The 26,006-nt window shown below is 43.3% G+C and overlaps 1 protein-coding gene across 2 annotated transcripts in view; it reads left to right on the forward strand.

Moving 5' to 3' along the window:
- LOC130078060 (lethal(3)malignant brain tumor-like protein 4) overlaps positions 1-19,832 on the forward strand; it is an 86,302-nt gene extending 66,470 nt beyond the window's left edge. For both annotated transcript variants that reach the window (XM_056243555.1, XM_056243556.1), the window contains exons 18-20: positions 10,939-11,108; positions 18,731-18,793; positions 19,480-19,832. In XM_056243555.1, the coding sequence (XP_056099530.1) occupies positions 10,939-11,108; positions 18,731-18,793; positions 19,480-19,635 (389 nt within the window). In that variant the 3' untranslated portion in view covers positions 19,636-19,832. The remainder of the gene's footprint in view (positions 1-10,938; positions 11,109-18,730; positions 18,794-19,479) is intronic.
- The last annotated feature ends 6,174 nt before the right edge of the window (positions 19,833-26,006 follow it).

The raw sequence follows: 26,006 nt of genomic DNA on the forward strand, positions 1-26,006 counted from the left end.
TTTTTCATTACAACTATTGGACTCTGGTTGGGCATTAAGCTTAGCAAGTATTTTCTTCAGACGATATACTTCTTGATTACTAAAACACCCTTCACTCCTATATATTCTTGCTTTATCAATGAACTGCAGTACATCAGGAAAAAACTCTTCGATACGAACTTTTCTCACATTCTTAGTTGCCTTCAAAAAAGATTTAATGTCGTCCGAACTATAACTCCTATTCGAAAAACCACTTAGCGGCAAACTGCACTCCACACTGCATTCCGAAAAATCACTTTCACTTTCTGTGTCTGTTTGGCTTAAATCGCAAACCGATCCTTTTTTTGCTTTCTGATCTGAAGGACGCTGTTCTAGCCTTCGCTTCAGTGGCGTTTTAAAAGCACAATCGTCCAACTCGGGCTCCATCACACTTTCAAGATTAACAGAAGGTTTGTCTACCGTGTCCGCAACACAGTCTCTATTCTCCACCTCATTATCGTCACCCACAGTGACCACCATTCCTTCATCCTCCTCAGAACGATCCGCCCGCTGTACATCCACTGTCACTGTGACAGCCGCCGGCGCCGCTATCTGCACTGAACTCGGTCCAGGCACCTCATCCTCTGCGACTATCGCAGCGACATTTCGATCTACATTTACAATGTTTCCATCTTCTTAAACCTGTAAAGGTCTCTCATTACTCTTATCCTGTCTACCTGGACACGCACGGATCATATGCCCCAATTCACCACAATTAAAACACTTCATGTTGTTTGTAGTGGCAAAAATTACGTAATTAAATTCCTCGTGTCGAAAAATGTTATCTTGTAGGATCATATAAACATAACGCCTAAAAGACACTACATGTTTCAAGAGAGGAGACTTGGTGCCAATCGGAATCATCTTTATAGGCGAGACTGTTTTTCCATAACGGGCAAGCAATCCGAATCAGCACTTCATTTGGGATAAATGGTGGCACATTCGATAAAGTGACCTTTTTAGAAGGTGTAGACAAGGGAAGCACTGGTGTAAAAATACCGTTAATCACTATGCCGCTTTGTACTAACTGATTTGCTAAATCCACTGTTTTCATAAATACAACAACAGCGCTGTTCATATGGGACGCTGATACAATATTCTCATGTCCGACCGCTTCTCCCACCGCTAAACTGCATCCCTCCACACCAGCACCTGAGTCTATTTTTACACCATGACGCCTTGTCAAAGAATTGAAACTCCCGCCGCTGCCTGGGGTAGCCATGCTCCCAACACGTGGGAGCCGACACCCCGTCTGACACAACACTCACTTCCCTACTTCACAACTTAAATCTACAAAAAACAAAACCAATAAACAACTAACCCAAAAATAAATAAATAAATAAGATAGAGAAGTATAGACCACTCGTACCTCACACAGCAGCCAAACGCTCGCTCACACTCACTCCGCCCCACTCACCCGCACATGCGCAGAGAGAGAGAGAGAGAGAGAGAGAGAGAGAGAGAGAGAGAGTAGAGAGAGAGGAGAGAGAGAAGAGAGAGAGAGAGAGAGAGAGGAGAGAGAGAGAGAGAGAGAGAGAGAGAGAGAAGAGAGAGAGAGAGAGAGAGAGAGAGAGGAGGAGAGAGAGAGAGAGAGGAGAGAGAAGAGAGAGGAGAGAGAGAGAGAGAGAGAGAGAGAGAGAGAGAGAGAGAGAGAGAGAGAGAGAGAGAGAGGCTCATTAGACTCGAGGCTCAGCGTGGGCCGAGAGACACTGACAGTCTGACAGCAGCGACTCGAGTTTCATGAGCTGACCGTGTCAAACTCACACACCTGACGATCACATCACATGACCCACATGACCCTGACGATTACATCACATGACCCACATGACCCTGACGATCACATCACATGACCCACATGACCCTGACGATTACATCACATGACCCACATGACCCACATGACCCTGACGATCACATCACATGACCCTGACGATCACATCACATGACCCTGACGATCACATCACATGACCCTGACGACCCTGACGATCACATCACATGACCCTGACGATCACATCACATGACCCTGACGATCACATCACATCACATGACCCTGACAGATCACATCACATGACCCTGACGATCACATCACATCACATGACCCTGACAGATCACATCACATGACCCTGACACATCACATGACCCTGACACATCACATGACCCTGACGATCACATCACATGACCCTGACGATCACATCACATGACCCTGACGATCACATCACATGACCCTGACGGATCACATCACATCACATGACCCTGACGGATCACATCACATCACATGACCCTGACGATCACATCACATGACCCTGACGATCACATCACATGACCCTGACGACCCTGACGATCACATCACATGACCCTGACGATCACATCACATGACCCTGACGATCACATCACATCACATGACCCTGACGGATCACATCACATGACCCTGACGGATCACATCACATGACCCTGACAGATCACATCACATGACCCTGACAGATCACATCACATGACCCTGACAGATTGACAGATCACATCACATGACCCTGACAGATCACATCACATGACCCTGACAGATTGACAGATCACATCACATGATGACCCTAATCATATTCTTTAAAGACAAAATTAGAGGAAATATCTGTAAGACTTTTCAATAAAGTCCCATTAATGAATGCATTAACATTAGTAAGTAACAATAAGCAATATTGACCTTCACCCTTTGGGTCGCTATTACAGGGCCATTTAGAAAAGGGGCGTGGCAAAAAACACTCGAAGCTTATAACTCCTAAACGAAAACTCAAAACTTTATGAAAATTGGTGAGCACATGTGACTTATGATTCTAAACAAGCATGCAAACTTTTATGGAGATTGGACCTTAGGTGGCGCTATAACTTAAAAAGCTTTAAAAAACACACATTTCCTGGTAAATTGCCTGTATTGGCTGTAACTGGTCTTTTCCATCTATGATGTCAGTGGTTAAATGCTTGCTAAATAAAACGTAATATCTTTTTTATGCATGTGTGCTCAAAGCCCCGATAAATGCTGCTCGCAGCTTTAATTAATCTTTGTTAACGTTAATCAAAACACGACCGTTCATGTGAGCTGAGGTTTGTTGGATGGTATTTGTGAACTGGCTGGTTTTGCTTCATCGTGTCCTTGAGGAGCAGATGGTGTGTGTGTGTGTGTGTGTGTGTGTGTGTGATGGAGTCGAGGGACGCCTGATCTTCCTCTTCACTGTCAATATTTACAGTCGCAGTCGTGGTTCTGTGTTTAACATGAGCAGCAGTTGAACATCCGTGATTTCGTTCATCCGTCTCTGTCGTGATAGTTTATCTAGAGGTTTAGCTGAGGAGTTTGTATTGAACACCGAATGGTTGTGTGATGATCTCTGAGCTCGGTTCAGTGAGATTGATGGATGTCGGTAAGGTCGTGGACTGGACGGTGTCGTCTGAAGGGGAGAGCCTCCAGGTGTCAGTGTTCAGAAACTCAAGCTCTTGATTGATTGGACGATCTCAGTCTATCAGTCATTCCTGACGAGACATTAGATGATGAATAATGTGCTTTTCAGATGCGCTCCGTTGCGAAGAGCAGGCTTTCCTTCAATCTTAGAGTGATAGACGAGTGTATCTACATCAGTGATGAAGGAGTTTGGGTTTTACTCTGTTTTAAATGTATGGAATCATCTGGAAGAATGATTATAGTCATGATGATAGTGATGATGATGATGATGATGATTACACTGACCAGATGTCCCGAAATCTAAGCTGTTGTCCCGAAAATTATACTAAAGCAAAATCTTGAGTAGGTATTGTCTGATAAAACATTAATAACTGTGTCCGTGAGGTCGAGTCGTCCTCAAACCCCTTCATCTAAACCTCTCTGCACAACCGCCGGACTCGCGCGTCCTCCATGTCTGTAGTTCTTTTCACTCGTGTTTGTAGTTCTAACCGAATCCTCGCCCAGCGCGCGCGATGGGTTGTGGGTAATATCAGCCGTTAGAGCGCATCGATCTGCGCTTCGGATTCTGGCCGGATATAGTGGACCATCCGGGTCTCTTCAGAACACTCTTTTCAACATACTATGATTTGGGACTAATGCTGTTTTCAAATACTATTTAGGACGGATAGTTTGCGAATTGGGACATAGGCAATAGTTTTGTTTTTTCACAATGACATTTGAGTTCATGATTTTAATGTTGTGTTTTTGTGGCAGACTAAAGACAGACTGTTGATCTGTGAATAAAAATATGTTTGGTTCAGGTTTGAAATTCATTATCTTTTATTATAGGCTATGTAGTCTAATATCATAGTAGACCCCCCCCCCCCTTTCCTTCATTTCAGCCAATCTCGACATAAACACCAGCAGCGCTCAGTAACAGCACATGTGCATTCACCACTCCTAGTGTGTGTGTGTGTGTGTGTACAGTTATACGGGTGCGTCTCAAAACCCCACTAGATCAGAGACAGGCGTCCAAAACACTGCAAACAAGCCTTGAAACTTATGATGGCCAAAACACTGGAGAGGTGAGGATCCTCTAGGCCTCCTCCATAACTCTGTGGTGACGGAGAGTCATAACTCTCATTACTCATAACTCATAACTGTGAAGATCTCCGGCGTGTGTCAGCGTTATAACCCTCCATCCTCTGTGCTTCCTCCACACTAAACACTCTCGGTGTAAAGGAGTGTGAAGGCCAGTCTTCAGCGACTGATGACAGTGATTTACTCTCAGCCTCACTGACATCAGCAGAAGACACTCTTGAGACAGGAAGTGACACGCTGAGCTTCCTGTGTCTGAGACAGGAAGTGACACGCTGAGCTTCCTGTGTCCTTAAGCGCTGTTGGAGAACAAGCTTTTATTTGTCATTAGTGAAATAATGAGTGTCTGTAGTGGTGTGTGATGTGAGGATCTTTATAATGAGCCGTTCAGTGTGTGTGTGTGTGTGTGAAAGCAGGGAAAAGCTTCTGTTTAATGATGCTAAAGGTGTCACAAATAAACTTTCATTAAAAGCTTCTCAAATCATATTACTTTGCTGAACATCGTGAACACGAGGCATGATGTGCAGTCGATGGTGATTAGCGCAGAACAAACATGCGTTTGAAGGGATTGATTAGTAATAATGAGCCGCTGACGGTGTGTGTGTGTGTGTGTGTGTGTGTGTGTGCAGACACACTTAAGTTACTAATGCATGTTTTTACATTAAAAGTCAGGAGAGTGAAATTCGTTCGAAATGTATTTTCACTTCCGGCTTTTGGGTTTGAAGGATCCTGGGACGATCTGGAGCGAGTGTGTGTGTGTATGTGTGTGTGTGTGTGTGTGTGTCAGACGAGAGGGAGAAACTGACTGGGAATGTTGAGTGTTCAGTGTTCGAGGTCTCGCTGTGAACGTCGCTGTCAAACACTGAGTGTGTGTGTGTGTTTCTGGGAGTCGATGATAGTTCAGTTTGATCAGTTACATTTTTTTTTAATACATTTTGTGTGTTTGTTTGTAGAGCTTTAGCGGAATAGAAAATTGAAGCGTAATTTCTGATGGATCAGACACTGTTTGTGTGTGTGTCTGAGTGTGTGTGTGTATCTGAGTGTGTGTGTGTGTGTGTGTGTGTGAGCGTGTGTGTATCTGAGTTGTGTATGTGCGCGGCAGTGTTTGTGTGACTGAGTGCGTGTTTCCATGCCAGTGTTTGAGAGTATGTGTGTATGCGCATGTTTTTGTGTGAGTGTGTGTCTGTGTGTTTTTGTGTGTGTTTGTTTGTGCATGTGTGTGCGCGCGCCTGTGAGTGTCTGAGTGAGTGAGTGTGTGTGTATGTGCGCGGCAGTGTTTGTGTGAGTGAGTGTGTGCGTGTGTGTGTGTGTGCGTGCGTGTGTGTGCGTGCGTGCGTGTGTGTGCGTGTGCGTGTGCGTGTGTGTGTGCGTGTGTGTGTGTGTGCGTGTGCATGTGTGCGTGTGCATGTGTGTGTGTGTGCGTGTGCGTGTGCGTGTGCGTGCGCGTGCGTGTACGTGCGTGTGTGTGTGCGTGTCCGTGTGTGTGTGTGTGCATCTGTGTGTGTGCATGTGTGTGTGTGCGTGTGTGTGTGCGTGTGTGTGTGCGTGTGTGTGTGCGTGTGTGTGTGCGTGTGTGTGTGTGTGTGTGTGTGCGTGTGTGTGTGTGTGTGTGTGTGTGTGTGCGTGTGTGTGTGTGTGTGTGTGTGCGTGTGTGTGTGTGTGTGTGTGCGTGTGTGTGTGCGTGCGTGTGTGTGTGTGTACGTGTACGTGTGTGTGTGCGTGTGTGTGTGTGTGTGCGTGTGTGTGTGTGTGTGTGTGTGTGTGTGTGTGCGTGCGTGTGTGTGCGTGTGTGTGTGTGTGTGTGTGCTGCTCTTTTGTGTCCTGCAGTGCATCTCGAGCTGTGAGACTCTAATCCTCCTCGACACTGTCGTCTCGCGTCTCGATCTCTCATGATCATGTGACACAACAGATTGCAAACAGTTGCTCAGACGACGATGCAGTGTGACAATCGCCGTGGCAACGGGTTGTGTAACGGGACACAGGTGGCCGTGCGGATCCGAGTGAATCTCGTCGAGACGAACACACTGACGTCCTTCTGCGAGTTACTTTGATGTTTTGCAGTGATGATGTCAGAGACACTCGTTCGTTCATTCCTTTATTTATAAAACACTTTATATCTGAACAGTCATGAAAAATACACAGGACATAAAACATCAAAAGCCAAAAAGATACTAATAGTTTTTAACCAAGCTTTAAAACTAGTGATAATAGTTGCGACTGTAAGTATCGACAGTAATTACATGTTGACACTTCAAATATTTTCATTATGTTTATATGGCTTTTTGAAGGACGTTGACTTTATAATAAATTATAATGTAGTAAAACCTGAAAACATGATAAATACACAGATGTACGTTTTATACACATTGAATCTATTTCCTGTGGAAGCGTCACTGATTTGTCTTCATGACGCCGTGATTCACTGAACCAGAACACTGACCGTCTGAGAATGATTCGGTTCAGAGTCGACTGAGTCAAAATCGATTTGATTCGTATCACAAGTGCGTTACGTCTGTTTTGTCCTAAATCGTGTGTGTGTGTGTGTGTGTGTGTGTGAGACACACGCTGCGTTAGTGAGAGAGTGTGTGAGAGAGAGTGTAAGAGAGAGTGTGTGTTAATGAGTAAGTGAGTGAGTTGAGTGTGTCTGTGACGGTGTGTGTATGTGTGTGTGTGTGTGTGTGTGTGTCACCTGTGATGAGCGACTCGTGTGTGTGTGTGTGTGTGTGTGTGTGTGTGTGTGTGTGTGTGTGTGTGTGTCTGTAACTGCTGTTTTCTGTATGTTCAGATGTTGATGTTTTCCTCTAGAAAAAACGCGTATGATTAGACACGTTCAGATTTACAGCACATGTGATCGTTACACACACACACACACTCCTCATTCCTTCAGCACATGTGATCGTTACACACACACACACACTCCTCATTCCTTCAGCACATGTGATCGTTACACACACACACACACTCCTCATTCCTTCAGCACATGTGATCGTTACACACACACACACACTCCTCATTCCTTCAGCACATGTGATCGTTACACACACACACACACACACACACTCCTCATTCCTTCAGCACATGTGATCGTTACACACACACTCCTCATTCCTTCAGCACATGTGATCGTTACACACACACACACACACACACACACACACACACTCCTCATTCCTTCAGCACATGTGATCGTTACACACACACACACACACTCCTCATTCCTTCAGCACATGTGATCGTTACACACACACACACACACACACACACACACACACATACACACACACACGTACACACACACTCCTCATTCCTTCAGCACATGTGATCGTTACACACACACTCTCCTCATTCCTTCAGCACATGTGATCGTTGCACACACACACACTCCTCATTCCTTCAGCACATGTGATCGTTGCACACACACACACTCCTCATTCCTTCAGCACATGTGATCGTTGCACACACACACACACACACACTCCTCATTCCTTCATCACATGTGATCGTTACACACACACACACACACACACACACACACACACATACACACACACACACACACACATACACACACACTCCTCATTCCTTTAGCACATGTGATCGTTACACACACACACTCCTCATTCCTTCAGCACATGTGATCGTTACACACACACACACACACACACACTCCTCATTCCTTCAGCACATGTGATCGTTACACACACACTCCTCATTCCTTCAGCACATGTGATCGTTACACACACACACACACACTCCTCATTACTTCAGCACATGTGATCGTTACACACACACACACACACACACACACACACACACACACACTCCTCATTCCTTCAGCACATGTGATCGTTACACACACACACACACTCCTCATTCCTTCAGCACATGTGATCGTTACACACACACACTCCTCATTCCTTCAGCACATGTGATCGTTACACACACACACACACACACACACACACACACACTCCTCATTCCTTCAGCACATGTGATCGTTACACACACACACACACACTCCTCATTCCTTCAGCACATGTGATCGTTACACACACACACACACACACACACACACACACACATACACACACACACGTACACACACACTCCTCATTCCTTCAGCACATGTGATCGTTACACACACACTCTCCTCATTCCTTCAGCACATGTGATCGTTGCACACACACACACTCCTCATTCCTTCAGCACATGTGATCGTTGCACACACACACACTCCTCATTCCTTCAGCACATGTGATCGTTGCACACACACACACACACACACTCCTCATTCCTTCATCACATGTGATCGTTACACACACACACACACACACACACACACACACATACACACACACACACACACACATACACACACACTCCTCATTCCTTTAGCACATGTGATCGTTACACACACACACTCCTCATTCCTTCAGCACATGTGATCGTTACACACACACACACACACACACACACACTCCTCATTCCTTCAGCACATGTGATCGTTACACACACACTCCTCATTCCTTCAGCACATGTGATCGTTACACACACACACACACACTCCTCATTACTTCAGCACATGTGATCGTTACACACACACACACACACACACACACACACACACACACACTCCTCATTCCTTCAGCACATGTGATCGTTACACACACACACACACTCCTCATTCCTTCAACACACACGTTTCTTCTCTATCTTTATCCTCATGCTGTCCTTCCATTGACTTCTGTGATTGGTATTTGAAGCTAATGATGTTTTCTATCCCCTTTCTGCGTTGTTTTCCTAACTTTACATGATTCTCACACACACACACACACACACACACACACACACTCCTCATTCCTTTAGCACATGTGATCGTTACACACACACACACACACACACACACACACATGACTCATTTGAGTTTGCTCTAACAGGACCTGCCGTGTGTTTAGCAGCTCTTCTGGTCAGATCGTGAAAGGCCGGTGTTTCTGCCAAACTCTCACGGGCGTGTTTAACGCTGCCAGGAACATAGAGCGAGACGCTAGCGAGATCTCAGAGTCCGTGTGTGTGCGTGTGTGTGTGTGTGTGTGCGTGTGCGTGTGCACAGAACCACAGAAATAAACACGCTGAATCTGCGCAGTGTGTCATTTAACATAAAAGTTCTTCTGAACCCCATAATTCAATTCACATTTATTTGTATAGCGCTTCACACAACACATCATTTCACAGCAGCTTTACAGAAAACACACATTACAGTTTACAGTGATCCGTTATTATCAGAGGAAACTGTCTGAGTTATGCATTACGAGAGGGGCGTTACACTGTACAATGAAACACGTGACGCAAACGTGTGTGAGTGAGAGAGAGAGATTGTGTGTGTGTGTGTGTGTGTGTGTGTGTGTGTGTGTGTGAGAGAGAGAGAGAGCGAGATTGTGTGTGTGAGAGAGAGAGAGAGAGAGAGAGAGAGAGAGAGAGAGAGAGAGAGAGAGAGAGAGAGAGTGTGTGTGTGTGAGTGTTCATTAGGGTGCATTTCAGGAGTGTACATATACAAAATCACAGTTAGCTAAAAATGTATTAATTTAATGCAGGAACTATGAGCTCAGTAAAGTAATGAATACTTGTTTGTTAACAGATGATTATGACATTTAGAAAAATGTAGCATTGTTATAATAATCAAACAGAATTTATGGATTATTTTTGAGTGTAAAAATTACCTTTAGAGTCAAACGAGTTAATGTGGCAAATGGGAAAAGGGGAAGGTTTAATATCTGAACGAGTTTGACCGAAGAAACATTAGGAAACACATGATGACTGTAGAGGAGTCTGCGTTCCTGGCGTTCATGTTTGTTTACATAGCACTGTTTATCAATCAAATAATATCATTCCTTAAAGTCCCCCTGTGGTGAGAATCCAGCTTTTAATGTTGTTTATGTGTCTATGTGGTGTTTAATACGCTTTAAGACACACCATGTGTAAGTTCATAAGTCGACAGCATTGCTGAGTATTTCCTCCTTAAAACTGCAGTGAACCAAAGACAGTCTCAAAAACACGGTTTGAAATCGCTGGTGTTTCTGACGTCACAAACGACCTTGTAACCAATCAGATCAACGTGTGATCGTCAACCAGTGGATCTCTGAGCTGAGGGAGTGAGTGGAGGCGGGGCTCATCTGCATATTCATAGAACCGCGCATACTAAATGAGGCGAGGGTGTCGAGTTACATTCAAGATATTTTAAGACATGAAGACGGAAAAAACATTTAAATTGAATGAAGTTTTAAGGGATCAGTGATCGACTACAGGGGGACTTGCTGCCCTTTCACAGTCTTTGACATTGCCGACTGGAGTTGGGATCTTCCCCTGTGTCTCCCGCTGTAAAGGCCTGGTGTGTGTTTCCCCAGAGCGTAACATGGACGGTCTCCAGCAGGCGCTCCATCAGTCCGTGTTTCTGTCCGCCATGTCGGCTCACCCGAGTCGAGACCTGCCGCTGTGCTGGGATCAGCACTGCAAACTGCTGCCCGGGGTGGCCGGCGTCCAGGCCAGCCTCGTCACACACTGGACCGTAGAGGAGGTAAGGAACACGGCACCGCGCGTGTGTGTGTGTGTGTGTGTGTGTGTGTGTGTGTGTGTGTGTGTGTGTGTGTGTGTGTGTGTGTGTGTGTGTGTGTGTGTGTGTGTGTGTGTGTGTGTGTGTGTGTGTGTGTGTGTACATGTTTTTCTACACACTCATGCGGACTCGTGTCACTGTGGACCTAAATTGAGGAAACAAGCTTATAAATCATACAGAATGAGTTTTTTTGAAAATGTAAAAATGCAGAAATTTGTGTGTGATGGGTAGGTTTAGGGGTCGGGTTAGTGTGTGTGTGTGTGTGTGTGTGTGTGTGAGATGGGTAGGTTTAGGGGTCGGGTTAGTGTGTGTGTGTGTGATGGGTAGGTTTAGGGGTCGGGTTAGTGTGTGTGTGTGTGTGAGATGGGTAGGTTTAGGGGTCGGGTTAGTGTGTGTGTGTGTGATGGGTAGGTTTAGGGGTCGGGTTAGTGTGTGTGTGTGTGTGAGATGGGTAGGTTTAGGGGTCGGGTTAGTGTGTGTGTGTGTGATGGGTAGGTTTAGGGGTCGGGTTAGTGTGTGTGTGTGTGTGTGATGGGTAGGTTTAGGGGTCGGGTTAGTGTGTGTGTGTGTGTGTGTGTGTGTGTGTGTGTGTGTGTGTGTGTGTGTGTGTGTGTGTGTGTGTGTGTGTGTGTGTGAGAGAGATGGGTAGGTTTAGGGGTCGGGTTAGTGTGTGTGTGTGTGATGGGTAGGTTTAGGGGTCGGGTTAGTGTGTGTGTGTGTGTGTGTGTGTGTGTGTGTACATGTTTTTCTACACACTCATGCGGACTCGTGTCACTGTGGACCTAAATTGAGGAAACAAGCTTATAAATCATACAGAATGAGTTTTTTTGAAAATGTAAAAATGCAGAAATTTGTGTGTGATGGGTAGGTTTAGGGGTCGGGTTAGTGTGTGTGTGTGTGTGTGAGATGGGTAGGTTTAGGGGTCGGGTTAGTGTGTGTGTGTGTGTGTGTGTGTGTGAGATGGGTAGGTTTAGGGGTCGGGTTAGTGTGTGTGTGTGTGTGTGTGTGTGTGTGTGTGTGTGTGTGTGTGTGTGTGTGTGTGAGATGGGTAGGTTTAGGGGTCGGGTTAGTGTGTGTGTGTGTGATGGGTAGGTTTAGGGGTCGGGTTAGTGTGTGTGTGTGTGTGAGATGGGTAGGTTTAGGGGTCGGGTTAGTGTGTGTGTGTGTGATGGGTAGGTTTAGGGGTCGGGTTAGTGTGTGTGCGTGTGATGGGTAGGTTTAGGGGCCGGGTTAGTGTGTGTGTGTGTGTGTGATGGGTAGGTTTAGGGGTCGGGTTAGTGTGTGTGTGTGTGTGTGAGATGGGTAGGTTTAGGGGTCGGGTTAGTGTGTGTGTGTGTGTGTGTGTGTGTGTGTGAGATGGGTAGGTTTAGGGGTCGGGTTAGTGTGTGTGTGTGTGTGTGTGTGTGAGATGGGTAGGTTTAGGGGTCGGGTTAGTGTGTGTGTGTGTGATGGGTAGGTTTAGGGGTCGGGTTAGTGTGTGTGTGTGATGGGTAGGTTTAGGGGTCGGGTTAGTGTGTGTGCGTGTGATGGGTAGGTTTAGGGGCCGGGTTAGTGTGTGTGTGTGTGTGTGATGGGTAGGTTTAGGGGTCGGGTTAGTGTGTGTGTGTGTGTGTGTGTGTGTGTGTGTGTGTGTGTGTGTGTGAGAGAGATGGGTAGGTTTAGGGGTCGGGTTAGTGTGTGTGTGTGTGATGGGTAGGTTTAGGGGTCGGGTTAGTGTGTGTGTGTGTGTGAGATGGGTAGGTTTAGGGGTCGGGTTAGTGTGTGTGTGTGTGATGGGTAGGTTTAGGGGTCGGGTTAGTGTGTGTGTGTGATGGGTAGGTTTAGGGGTCGGGTTAGTGTGTGTGTGTGTGATGGGTAGGTTTAGGGGTCGGGTTAGTGTGTGTGTGTGTGTGTGTGTGTGTGATGGGTAGGTTTAGGGGTCGGGTTAGTGTGTGTGTGTGTGTGTGTGTGTGTGTGTGTGTGTGTGTGTGAGAGATGGGTAGGTTTAGGGGTCGGGTTAGTGTGTGTGTGTGTGTGTGTGAGAGATGGGTAGGTTTAGGGGTCGGGTTAGTGTGTGTGTGTGTGATGGGTAGGTTTAGGGGTCGGGTTAGTGTGTGTGTGTGTGTGTGTGTGTGTGTGTGTACATGTTTTTCTACACACTCATGCGGACTCGTGTCACTGTGGACCTAAATTGAGGAAACAAGCTTATAAATCATACAGAATGAGTTTTTTTGAAAATGTAAAAATGCAGAAATTTGTGTGTGATGGGTAGGTTTAGGGGTCGGGTTAGTGTGTGTGTGTGTGTGTGAGATGGGTAGGTTTAGGGGTCGGGTTAGTGTGTGTGTGTGTGTGTGTGTGAGATGGGTAGGTTTAGGGGTCGGGTTAGTGTGTGTGTGTGTGTGTGTGTGTGTGTGTGTGTGTGTGTGTGTGTGTGAGATGGGTAGGTTTAGGGGTCGGGTTAGTGTGTGTGTGTGTGTGATGGGTAGGTTTAGGGGTCGGGTTAGTGTGTGTGTGTGTGTGTGATGGGTAGGTTTAGGGGTCGGGTTAGTGTGTGTGCGTGTGATGGGTAGGTTTAGGGGCCGGGTTAGTGTGTGTGTGTGTGTGTGATGGGTAGGTTTAGGGGTCGGGTTAGTGTGTGTGTGTGTGTGTGTGTGAGATGGGTAGGTTTAGGGGTCGGGTTAGTGTGTGTGTGTGTGTGTGTGTGTGTGTGAGATGGGTAGGTTTAGGGGTCGGGTTAGTGTGTGTGTGTGTGTGTGTGTGTGTGTGTGAGATGGGTAGGTTTAGGGGTCGGGTTAGTGTGTGTGTGTGTGTGATGGGTAGGTTTAGGGGTCGGGTTAGTGTGTGTGTGTGTGTGAGATGGGTAGGTTTAGGGGTCGGGTTAGTGTGTGTGTGTGTGTGATGGGTAGGTTTAGGGGTCGGGTTAGTGTGTGTGTGTGTGTGTGATGGGTAGGTTTAGGGGTCGGGTTAGTGTGTGTGTGTGTGATGGGTAGGTTTAGGGGTCGGGTTAGTGTGTGTGCGTGTGATGGGTAGGTTTAGGGGCCGGGTTAGTGTGTGTGTGTGTGTGTGATGGGTAGGTTTAGGGGTCGGGTTAGTGTGTGTGTGTGTGTGTGTGTGTGTGTGTGTGTGTGTGTGTGTGTGTGTGTGAGAGAGATGGGTAGGTTTAGGGGTCGGGTTAGTGTGTGTGTGTGTGATGGGTAGGTTTAGGGGTCGGGTTAGTGTGTGTGTGTGTGTGTGTGTGTGTGTGTGTGTGTGTGTGTGTGTGAGATGGGTAGGTTTAGGGGTCGGGTTAGTGTGTGTGTGTGTGATGGGTAGGTTTAGGGGTCGGGTTAGTGTGTGTGTGTGATGGGTAGGTTTAGGGGTCGGGTTAGTGTGTGTGTGTGTGATGGGTAGGTTTAGGGGTCGGGTTAGTGTGTGTGTGTGTGTGTGATGGGTAGGTTTAGGGGTCGGGTTAGTGTGTGTGTGTGTGTGTGTGTGTGTGTGTGTGTGTGTGTGTGTGTGTGTGTGTGTGTGTGTGTGTGTGTGTGTGAGAGATGGGTAGGTTTAGGGGTCGGGTTAGTGTGTGTGTGTGTGTGTGTGTGTGAGAGATGGGTAGGTTTAGGGGTCGGGTTAGTGTGTGTGTGTGTGTGTGATGGGTAGGTTTAGGGGTCGGATTAATGTGTGTGTGTGTGTGTGTGTGATGGTTAGGTTTAGGGGTCGGGTTAGTGTGTGTGTGTGAGTGTGATGGGTAGGTTTAGGGGTCGGATTAAAGTGTGTATGTGTGTGTGTGTGTAAATGAAAAGACTTGTACAAGTATGTTAGCCATGAACTGTAGACCTGTCACCTTGTCAAAGACCCTTCCCAGAGTATTTGGATCTTGTTTTCTTTGTAATGTCTTTCAGATCCAAATAAAAGCATTCAAATGTGTGATGGGTAGGTTTAGGGGTCGGATTAATGCGTGTGTGTGTGTGTGTGTGTGTGATGGGTAGGTTAAGGGGTCGGATTAATGCGTGTGTGTGTGTGTGTGTGTGATGGGTAGGTTTAGGGGTCGGATTAATGCGTGTGTGTGTGTGTGTGTGTGTGATGGGTAGGTTAAGGGGTCGGATTAATGCGTGTGTGTGTGTGTGTGTGTGATGGGTAGGTTTAGGGGTCGGATTAATGCGTGTGTGTGTGTGTGTGTGTGATGGGTAGGTTTAGGGGTCAGGTTAGTGTGTGTGTGTGTGTGTGTGTGTTAGTGTCTGAAAGTGGTCATGTGATGGTTTATTTGTTCCTGTTTGAACCATATAATCTCAGTTATTACGTTTCCAAGAAAGTCATCCATCTCCGTTTATACAAAATGCAATATTCATATACAGTTTAGATTCACTGTAATTGTCAATACTGACAGCGATTTGTTTTGGGAAAAACAGTTGATTTACTTGCAACTTATATAATGTCACAGTGTAGCAGACGTTATGCAAATGATGTGACGTGGCGTGGACCAATGGCAGTGCAGAGCCCGGAGGTCATGTGTTCCGCAGAGTATATAAACACTCAGTGGTTTCAGGCTGTTTGTGAAGGTAATGATGGGTTGCAGAGGTGAAACCGAGCCTCTTCATGCCGCCGGGCACATGATGGGATGGTTGTCATGGTAACCAGGTGCGTCTGAAACTGACCCCGGGCCGTGAGGATGAACCGAGCGCGAGATAAACACACAACGTGTGTGTTGAACTACAGACTGTGTAAATATCAGCCCCGCGGTCCTCAAACAGCACATTACTCCACTCCTTAGTGTCAGAACACCAGCATCTGTGGTTAAAAGTATATAAATGTGTATTGTGTTATAAATGTCGGCTGGTTTGTCTAGATCAGACTCTTATTCCTCGGCTGGATCGTGTCGAGACTTTGAAGCTGCACTGAAACTCACATCTGGACCTTCGACCCGTTGGACCCCATTGAAGACACTATATGGAGAACATCCTAATTTCTAATCCTTCATTTCTTTTCGACTGAAGACAGAAAGACTTGAACATCTTGGATGACGTGCGGGAGAGTAACTCATCAGGACATGTGAAATATCCTCTGATATGTCAGTTTAGTAGCCGTGTTCCTGGATCAGTTTTGTCCGGATGGTAAGTGTGTCTCGTGGTCTCGTGTCTGCTGTGGTTTGAGGTCTTCTAAAGCCGTTCTCGTATCAGACGAACACGAGCGCTGGAACCGGAGGAACACCACAGATGGCAGAACCTCTAATGGATCCTGGAGTTCTCCTGCGCTCGGAAAGCCGGATCGATCTTAGGCAAAAATAGATCGCGTCAATGTTTCGTTTGAAGCCTTTTATAAACGAGTGTGAACAGTAACGATGCTTCCTGTAATCGCCTCTGCCGTCCAGCACTCCGGTTCATTAGAGACCAGAACTTTATTATCAGGAACCACCAGGCCTGATGCCTTAGAGACGGCCGCTTATACAGTCTGAGTGTGTGTGTGTGTGTGTGTGTGTCAGGTTTCGCTGGGAACTCACTCCAGAAGGTCTTGGCACTCGTGTTCGTGGAGTTTGTGGAGTTCGTTTGTTTAATTAAAGCGCGGCACGGATCCAGAGAACATCTACAGTCTGGAAACTCAATGTCGTAAAGCACATCAGTGATGTCCTTCAGATTCAAAGTAAAAGTGACATTGTGTGCAATTACTGTATCGCTCTTAATAGTCTATTTATAAATCTCTTTAACCAGAACTATTGTTATAATCATGACTGAAAACAAATTCATTCAAAGCATTCTATCTTCATCCTTCAGCTAAAATTAAATAATACTAAAATCCACCAGTAGGTGGCGGCAGATCATCGTCTTAACGAGCGAGTCATTGAATCATTCACTCAAAATGATTCGTTTAAAGCAGCTGATTCATTCAGGGTGAAAGCAGAAGTGAGTGAGATAGGTCGTTCATTAGAATGATTCGTTCACTATCGAAAGTCAAGTCCCCTTTATTTATCTAGCGCTTTTACACTACAGTTTTACAGCGATAAAGGGAAAATGATGCAATAAAGATTGTTTCTTGAATAAAATACCGTCATAGTCCGGCTTAAGTAAGAAGACGTGCTGATTCAGGAAAACTGCACGTTTGCTCGTGGGATATTGCTTATAAATATTAAAAACTAGTATTTTATGCACCATATCTTGGATTTGGAAGCAATTTTATTAATTTTGGTGCCATTTTAGCCCCAATCCCACGTGTGTGTGTGTGTGTGTGTGTGTCTGAGTGTGTCTGAGTGTGTCTGTGTGTGTGTGTGTGTGTGTCTGTGTGTGTGTGTGTGTGTGTGTGTGTCTGAGTGTGTGTGTGTCTGAGTGTGTGTGTGTGTGTCTGAGTGTGTGTGTGTGTGTGTGTGTGTGTGTCGGAGTGTGTGTGTGTGTGTGTGTGTGTCTGTGTGTGTGTGTGTCTGAGTGTGTGTGTGTGTGTGTGTGTGTCTGTCTGTCTGTGTGTGTGTGTGTGTGTGTGTCTGAGTGTGTGTGTGTGTGTGTGTGTGTGTGTGTGTGTGTGTGTGTGTGTGTCGGAGTGTATGTGTCGGAGTGTGTGTGTGTGTGTGTGTGTGTCTGAGTGTGTGTGTGTCTGAGTGTGTGTGTGTGTGTGTGTGTGTCGGAGTGTATGTGTCGGAGTGTGTGTGTCTGAGTGTGTCTGTGTGTGTGTGTGTGTGTGTGTGTGTGTGTGTGTCGGAGTGTATGTGTCGGAGTGTGTGTGTGTCTGAGTGTCTGAGTGTGTGTGTGTGTGTGTGTGTGTGTGTGTGTGTGTGTGTGTGTGTGTGTGTGTGTGTGTGTGTGTGTGTGTGTGTGTGTGATGGCGGGGCAAGGCTGTTTTTCGAGGCCGTTTCAAGTGTACCGGATGAAACATAGCAAAGGCTTCTACAGCTTTTCTTCAACGACGCTCCTCCACACTCACACACACACACACACACACACACACACACTCCTGCGATGGTGCAGGTGGTTATTCTTAGCACTGGATTGTTGGATAATCCTGGATCTCTGAGTGGACGTTTCTCTGTAAACGCTGCAGGATATTTCTGTGCTGACGCTGCAGAAGCTCTGAGTCTCTGACACAAACACTGACTGACCCGTCGCCTTCACACACACACACACACACACACACACACACACGCCTCTTTAACGTGGTGTTTTCACATGAATCATTTAACTCTGTACCAGTAAATTGACTCTGGTTTGAGACTAAAGTGAATGATTCTGTGATTAAAACAACTCTAAAATACAGTAGAAGAAATATTCTTTGGTCATTATTAATAAATGTAACTATTTTATGAGCATTGATGTCTTATGCACTGTAAATGGAGTGGGAATTTTATAAAAAAAGCAATAAGGCCGGTGTTTTAGTAAATTTACGTGTAATAAATATATTTTTAGATATAATATGGAGAGAGTGATGAAGAAGAGAGAATGATGTCAGTTAACATTTATTACTAATTTACTGTCAGCACAAAATCTAGCATGAAATATGTTTATTACATTTTTTTTTACGTTAGCATATTTGTGATGTTGATAACTGTGGAAACGCATCATCACAGTCTAGTTCATTAGTGTGACTGCGACTCGATTCAGACACATTGTAACCTTGATGTGTGTGTGTGTGTGTGTGTGTGTGTGTTTCAGGTGGCTGATTTCATCCATTCTTTACCCGGCTGTGAGGAACAGGCCAAGCAGTTCAGAGAGGAGGTACTGTGGAGTTTCAAATCAAACACACATGAGAGATGAAATACATAAAATCATTCCTGCTCCATCACAAACAAAAGCTCCTAATCAGTGTTTGTGTCTCCGTCTCAAGAAGAGTATCAAAGCGCTCAGAAGGGAGAAAGCTCAACTGCTCAAAGACTGAGAAGCATATGTGAGAAATTATAAAAGTTTGATTTAAAAAAAATAATAATAATTTAAGTCTCTTCTGCTTATTTGATCAAAAATACAGGGAAAAAAAGTGAAATATTATTCCAATGTAAAAAACTTTTCAGCATCATTACTCCAGTCACATGATCCTTCAGAAATCACAATATGATGATCAAGAAACATTTATGATTATTATCAGTGTTGAGTTTGTGCAAAAGAACAGCATTTATTTCATATAGAATCTTCTGTAACATTATAAATGTCTTTACCGTCACTTTTGATCAATTTAATGCGTCCCTTCAAAAAATAGCGTAAGACTTACGAGAATATTTATTTGTTAATTATTTTTTCTTGCTGATTGTAAACTTCTCCAAGCAAGATCACATCACGCAAGATCAATATTCTTAGTCCGTTTTCAATGAAGAGAGACTTTAAATACAGTGTCTCTGCTAAAAGTTAATTGTGCCATATTTCAGATATGATCCAGCTGTATATGATTCTGTAATGTTTTCCCTCACTAGCAAATCGACGGGAAGGCCTTTCTCCTGTTGACGCAGAGAGATATCGTTAAGATAATGAGCGTGAAGCTCGGCCCCGCCCTCAAGATCTACAACTCCATCCTGATGTTCCGACACGCTGAGGACGACCAATCAGCAGCCGGCGACAGCAACACATGATGCCCGAGCGACCAATCACAGCCCAGTTCCCTGCCCCTGCGAGTCTGTGTGTGAAACAGATATTAATCTGCTGTCTCGATGCATTCCTACACCTCTCGTGCCCCGAACGCCCTCCGTTAGTGCTTTCACCCGTACGAATCAGGTTTCTGTCTCCACGACCCGGTTCTGCCTTCAAACACACACGTGTGCGAACTCCTCTTACTCCTTTTACTTAATCTCCTCTTACTTAATCTCCTTTTACTTAATCTCCTCTTACTTAAACTCCTCTTACTTAAACTCCTCTTACTTAAAGGATTAGTTCACTTTCAAAGGAAAATTAGCCCATGATTTACTCGCCCTCCAGCCATCCTAGGTGTATATGACATTCTTCTTTCAGACGAACACAATCAGAGTTATATTAAAAAATATCCTGGCTCTTCTAAGCTTTATAATGGCAGTGAATTGCAACCAACAGATTGAAGCTCAAAATAGTGCATCTATCCATCATAAAAGTGCATCCATCCATCATAAAAGTGCATCTATCCATCATAAAACTGAATCTATCCATCATTAAAGTGCATCTATCCATCATAAAAGTGCATCTATCCATCATTAAAGTGCATCTATCCATCATAAAAGTGCATCCATTCATCATAAAAGTGCATCTATCCATCATAAAAGTGCATCTATCCATCATAAAAGTGCATCTGTCCATCATAAAAGTGCATCTGTCCATCATAAAAGTGCATCTGTCCATCATAAAAGTGCATCTATTCATCATAAAAGTGCATCTATCCATCATAAAAGTGCATCTATTCATCATAAAAGTGCATCTGTCCATCATAAAAGTGCATCTGTCCATCATAAAAGTGCATCTATTCATCATAAAAGTGCATCTGTCCATCATAAAAGTGCATCTGTCCATCATAAAAGTGCATCTATCCATCATAAAAGTGCATCTATCTGATGGACAGATGCACGTTTTTGAGCTTTAATCTGTTGGTTGCAATTCACTGCCATTATAAAGCTAGGAGGAGCCAGGATATTTTTTTAAATAACTCTGATTGTGTTCGTCTGAAAGAAGAATGTCATATACACCTATGATGACTTGAGGGAGAGTAAATCATGGGCTAATTTTCATTTGAAAGTGAACTATCCCTTTAAACTCCTCTTAAACTCGACGACATGACAATCAATCAGACGCGGTCAACGGCGTATTATCAGGGGTTTCTCGTTCACGGTGCTATTTATACTCAAACACAAACAGGTGAACAGCGACTTCAGGATTTACTCTCGAACGTGTGTGTGTGTGTGTGAGAGAGAGTGTGTGTGAGAGTGTGTGTGTGTGTGTGTGTGTGAGAGAGTGTGTGTGAGAGAGTGTGTGTGTGTGTGTGTGTGTGTGTGTGTGTGTGTGTGTGTGTGTGAGAGAGAGTGTGTGTGAGAGAGTGTGTGTGTGTGTGTGTGTGTGTGTGTGGTGTGTGTGTGTGTGTGTGAGAGAGAGAGTGTGTGTGTGTGAGAGAGAGAGAGAGAGAGAGTGTGTGTGTGTGAGAGAGAGAGAGAGAGAGAGTGTGTGTGTGTGTGACTTTAAATGAATAGTTCGTCCAATAATGATCGTTCTGTCATCTTTACTCGCCCTCGAGTCCAAACCCGTTGACTTTCATCAAAATAACGCCAGTAAACACCGGATCTGTTCGGCACCATATAATAATCATGTAAGGCTTTTAATAGCTTTGAATTATGACTGAAAGCTCATTGATTAAAGAAGTTCTGCTTCTCTGGATCTCTCGAATCAAGTTTATATCAATGACATCTCTGTCCATTTCAGTGGAGAGATCATCAGTGAAGAATGGCGTAATGGCGAAAACGTTGATTCAATACTATTTTTTGGTGTTTTTTGGAGCAGCTTCTTTCATTAAATGGGAGAATGTTCTTCAGAAATGTGAATGTTCACACGAGTGCGAGTAACGATGACGGAGCGGTGATCAGTGTCGGAACTCTTCATCGATACTCAGAGATTTGTGCCCTTTCTGTTACTTCCTCTAATTTTATTCTATTTTGTACAGTTCTGTATGATTTTTGCTGTACCTGATGAATCACCTTTTATTTATTGTGCAGAATCACCGTATGTTTGCACAGTGAAGGATAATAATATATTGTATATGACAAATTTCAAATGCCAAATGGATTTGTTTTAAATTGAAGAGTGTTTATTTTTGTGATGTATTGCACAGAGCCCGGAATAAGACGACTCCCCGTTTATGTTTAATGAAATATTATAAAAGTAAGTGAAAAACTTTATTGGAGTGAGAATGCTGCGCTCTCATTGGCTCTCGAAGCAGATCACGTGATCTGAATTCTCGTTTCGCATCAGGGGATTTTCCGATGATTATTTAAAGACTTGCTATAATGCACAAAGCAAAACGAAAACGATATATATTTTGCTATGAATTTTGACATTGGTGTGATTTCATTGAATCCGTCTCATTTTGAACTTTTCTTTCATTTAGCCAAACGCCAGGAATGTAAGTCCATCGTGTGTGTGTGTGTGTGTGTGTTAATTGTAGTTCAGTTTTTCTGAAGATGATCAGTTGAGTTGCATTGCTGTATTAGTTCACTGCTGTTCAGTCCATGATTGATTTATTGATCTGATGTTCTGAACATATTTATAAACCCTCTTTCTTACACTCACTCACACTTTGTACAACAGAATTCATTGAGTCCACATGCGCACCCTAATAATAAACAGTGGATATCTGCTCCGCGTCTGTCGTCTTTATATAAACGTCTAGGTGGATGTTCTTAAGGAGAACGCATGTTGTTTCTCAGCGTGGTTCATCAGGACACAAGAAATGTCAGAAAGCATATCTTATCTCCGGCAGCAGCATTAGTGGAAGAACACATTGATTTATCCGCGTTTATTAATAGAGTTGAGCTCGACCAGAGCAAAGACCCGAAGCAGCCGAAAGCGTCTGAATATGAGTGTGGAATCAGTGAATGTTGTTCTGTTAGAGCAGCTCAGTGACCTTCAGATGCACCTCGAACATCTGGACGAGCGTCATGGGCAATCAACCAATCCGGTTAATATTAATATACGGATTTATAAACCTTATCATTTATTTTGTGCTAGGCTGTTTGTTTTAAAGAAAATGCTTTTCAATACACTTTTAGACCTAAAGGTTTAGTGGGGTTCTATATAGAACACTAGGGTTCTCGACTCGATTTAAAGAACGCTTTATGAACAAAACATTTTCTATATAGAACACTAGGGTTCTCAACTCGATTTTAAAGAACCCTTTATGCCAAAAAAGGTTCCATATAGAACACTAGGGTTCTTGACTCGATTTAAAGAACGCTTTATGCCCAAAAAGGTTCTATATAGAACACTAGGGTATATAAGAAATTTTCTATATAGAACACTAGGGTTCTCGACTTGATTTTAAAGAACCCTTTATGAACAAAACATTTTCTACATAGAACACTAGGGTTCTTGACTCGATTTTAAAGAACCCTTTATGCCAAAAAGGTTCTATATAGAACACTAGGGTTCTTGACTCGATTTTAAAGAACGCTTTATGCCCAAAAAGGTTCCATATAGAACACTAGGGTTCTTGACTCGATTTAAAGAACGCTTTATGCCCAAAAAGGTTCTATATAGAACACTAGGGTATATAAGAAATTTTCTATATAGAACACTAGGGTTCTCGACTTGATTTTAAAGAACCCTTTATGAACAAAACATTTTCTACATAGAACACTAGGGTTCTTGACTCGATTTTAAAGAACCCTTTATTTCAAAAAAGGTTCCATATAGAACACTAGGGTTCTTGACTCGATTTAAAGAACGCTTTATGCCCAAAAAGGTTCTATATAGAACACTAGGGTATATAAGAAATTTTCTATATAGAACACTAGGGTTCTCAACTCGATTTTAAAGAACCCTTTATGCCAAAAAAGGTTCCATATAGAACACTAGGGTTCTTGACTCGATTTAAAGAACGCTTTATGCCCAAAAAGGTTCTATATAGAACACTAGGGTATATAAGAAATTTTCTATATAGAACACTAGGGTTCTCGACTTGATTTTAAAGAACCCTTTATGAACAAAACATTTTCTACATAGAACACTAGGGTTCTTGACTCGATTTTAAAGAACCCTTTATGCCAAAAAGGTTCTATATAGAACACTAGGGTTCTTGACTCGATTTTAAAGAACGCTTTATGCCCAAAAAGGTTCCATATAGAACACTAGGGTTCTTGACTCGATTTAAAGAACGCTTTATGCCCAAAAAGGTTCTATATAGAACACTAGGGTATATAAGAAATTTTCTATATAGAACACTAGGGTTCTCGACTTGATTTTAAAGAACCCTTTATGAACAAAACATTTTCTACATAGAACACTAGGGTTCTTGACTCGATTTTAAAGAACCCTTTATGCCAAATAAGGTTCCATTTAGAACACTAGGGTTCTTGACTCGATTTAAAGAACGCTTTATGCCCAAAAAGGTTCTATATAGAACACTAGGGTATATAAGAAATTTTCTATATAGAACACTAGGGTTCTCGACTTGATTTTAAAGAACCCTTTATGAACAAAACATTTTCTACATAGAACACTAGGGTTCTTGACTCGATTTTAAAGAACCCTTTATGCCAAATAAGGTTCCATTTAGAACACTAGGGTTCTTGACTCGATTTAAAGAACGCTTTATGCCCAAAAAGGTTCTATATAGAACACTAGGGTATATAAGAAATTTTCTATATAGAACACTAGGGTTCTCGACTTGATTTTAAAGAACCCTTTATGAACAAAACATTTTCTACATAGAACACTAGGGTTCTTGACTCGATTTTAAAGAACCCTTTATGCCAAATAAGGTTCCATTTAGAACACTAGGGTTCTTGACTCGATTTAAAGAACGCTTTATGCCCAAAAAGGTTCTATATAGAACACTAGGGTATATAAGAAATTTTCTATATAGAACACTAGGGTTCTCGACTTGATTTTAAAGAACCCTTTATGAACAAAACATTTTCTACATAGAACACTAGGGTTCTTGACTCGATTTTAAAGAACCCTTTATGCCAAATAAGGTTCCATATAGAACACTAGGGTTCTTGACTCGATTTAAAGAATGCTTTATGCCCAAAAAGGTTCTATATAGAACACTAGGGTATATAAGAAATTTTCTATATAGAACACTAGGGTTCTCGACTCGATTTTAAAGAACCCTTTATGCAAAAAAAAAACGTTCCACATAGAACACTAGGGTTCTTGACTCGATTTAAAGAACGCTTTATGCCCAAAAAGGTTCCATATAGAACACTAGGGTATATAAGAAATTTTCTATATAGAACACTAGGGTTCTTGACTCGATTTAAAGAACGCTTTATGCCCAAAAAGGTTCCATATAGAACACTAGGGTTCTTGACTCGATTTAAAGAACGCTTTATGCCCAAAAAGGTTCTATATAGAACACTAGGGTATATAAGAAATTTTCTATATAGAACACTAGGGTCCTCGACTTGATTTTAAAGAACCCTTTATGAACAAAACATTTTCTACATAGAACACTAGGGTTCTTGACTCGATTTTAAAGAACCCTTTATGCCAAAAAGGTTCTATATAGAACACTAGGGTTCTTGACTCGATTTTAAAGAACCCTTTATGCCCAAAACATTTTCTATATAGAACACTAGGGTTCTCGACTTGATTTTAAAGAACCCTTTATGCCCAAAAAATGTTCTATATAGAACACTAGGGTTCTTCACTCGATTTTAAAGAACCCTTTATGCCCAAAAAATTTTCTATATAGAACACTAGGGTTCTCGACTTGATTTTAAAGAACCCTTTATGCCAAAAAGGTTCTTTATAGAACACTAGGGTTCTTCACTCAATTTTAAAGAACCCTTTATGCCAAAAAGGTTCTATATAGAACACTATGGTTCTTCACTCGATTTTAAAGAACCCTTTATGCCCAAACATTTTTCTATATAGAACACTAGGGTTCTCGACTTGATTTTAAAGAACCCTTTATGCCAAAAAGGTTCTATATAGAACACTAGGGTTCTTGACTCGATTTTAAAGAACCCTTTATGCCCAAAACATTTTCTATATAGAACACTAGGGTTCTCGACTTGATTTTAAAGAACCCTTTATGCCCAAAAAATGTTCTATATAGAACACTAGGGTTCTTCACTCGATTTTAAAGAACCCTTTATGCCCAAAAAATTTTCTATATAGAACACTAGGGTTCTCGACTTGATTTTAAAGAACCCTTTATGCCAAAAAGGTTCTTTATAGAACACTAGGGTTCTTCACTCAATTTTAAAGAACCCTTTATGCCAAAAAGGTTCTATATAGAACACTATGGTTCTTCACTCGATTTTAA

This window comes from Rhinichthys klamathensis, unplaced genomic scaffold (assembly GCF_029890125.1).
Source record: "Rhinichthys klamathensis goyatoka isolate OS25496 unplaced genomic scaffold, OSU_Roscu_1.1 h1tg000808l_1, whole genome shotgun sequence".
Classification (NCBI taxonomy): Eukaryota; Metazoa; Chordata; class Actinopteri; order Cypriniformes; family Leuciscidae; genus Rhinichthys; species Rhinichthys klamathensis.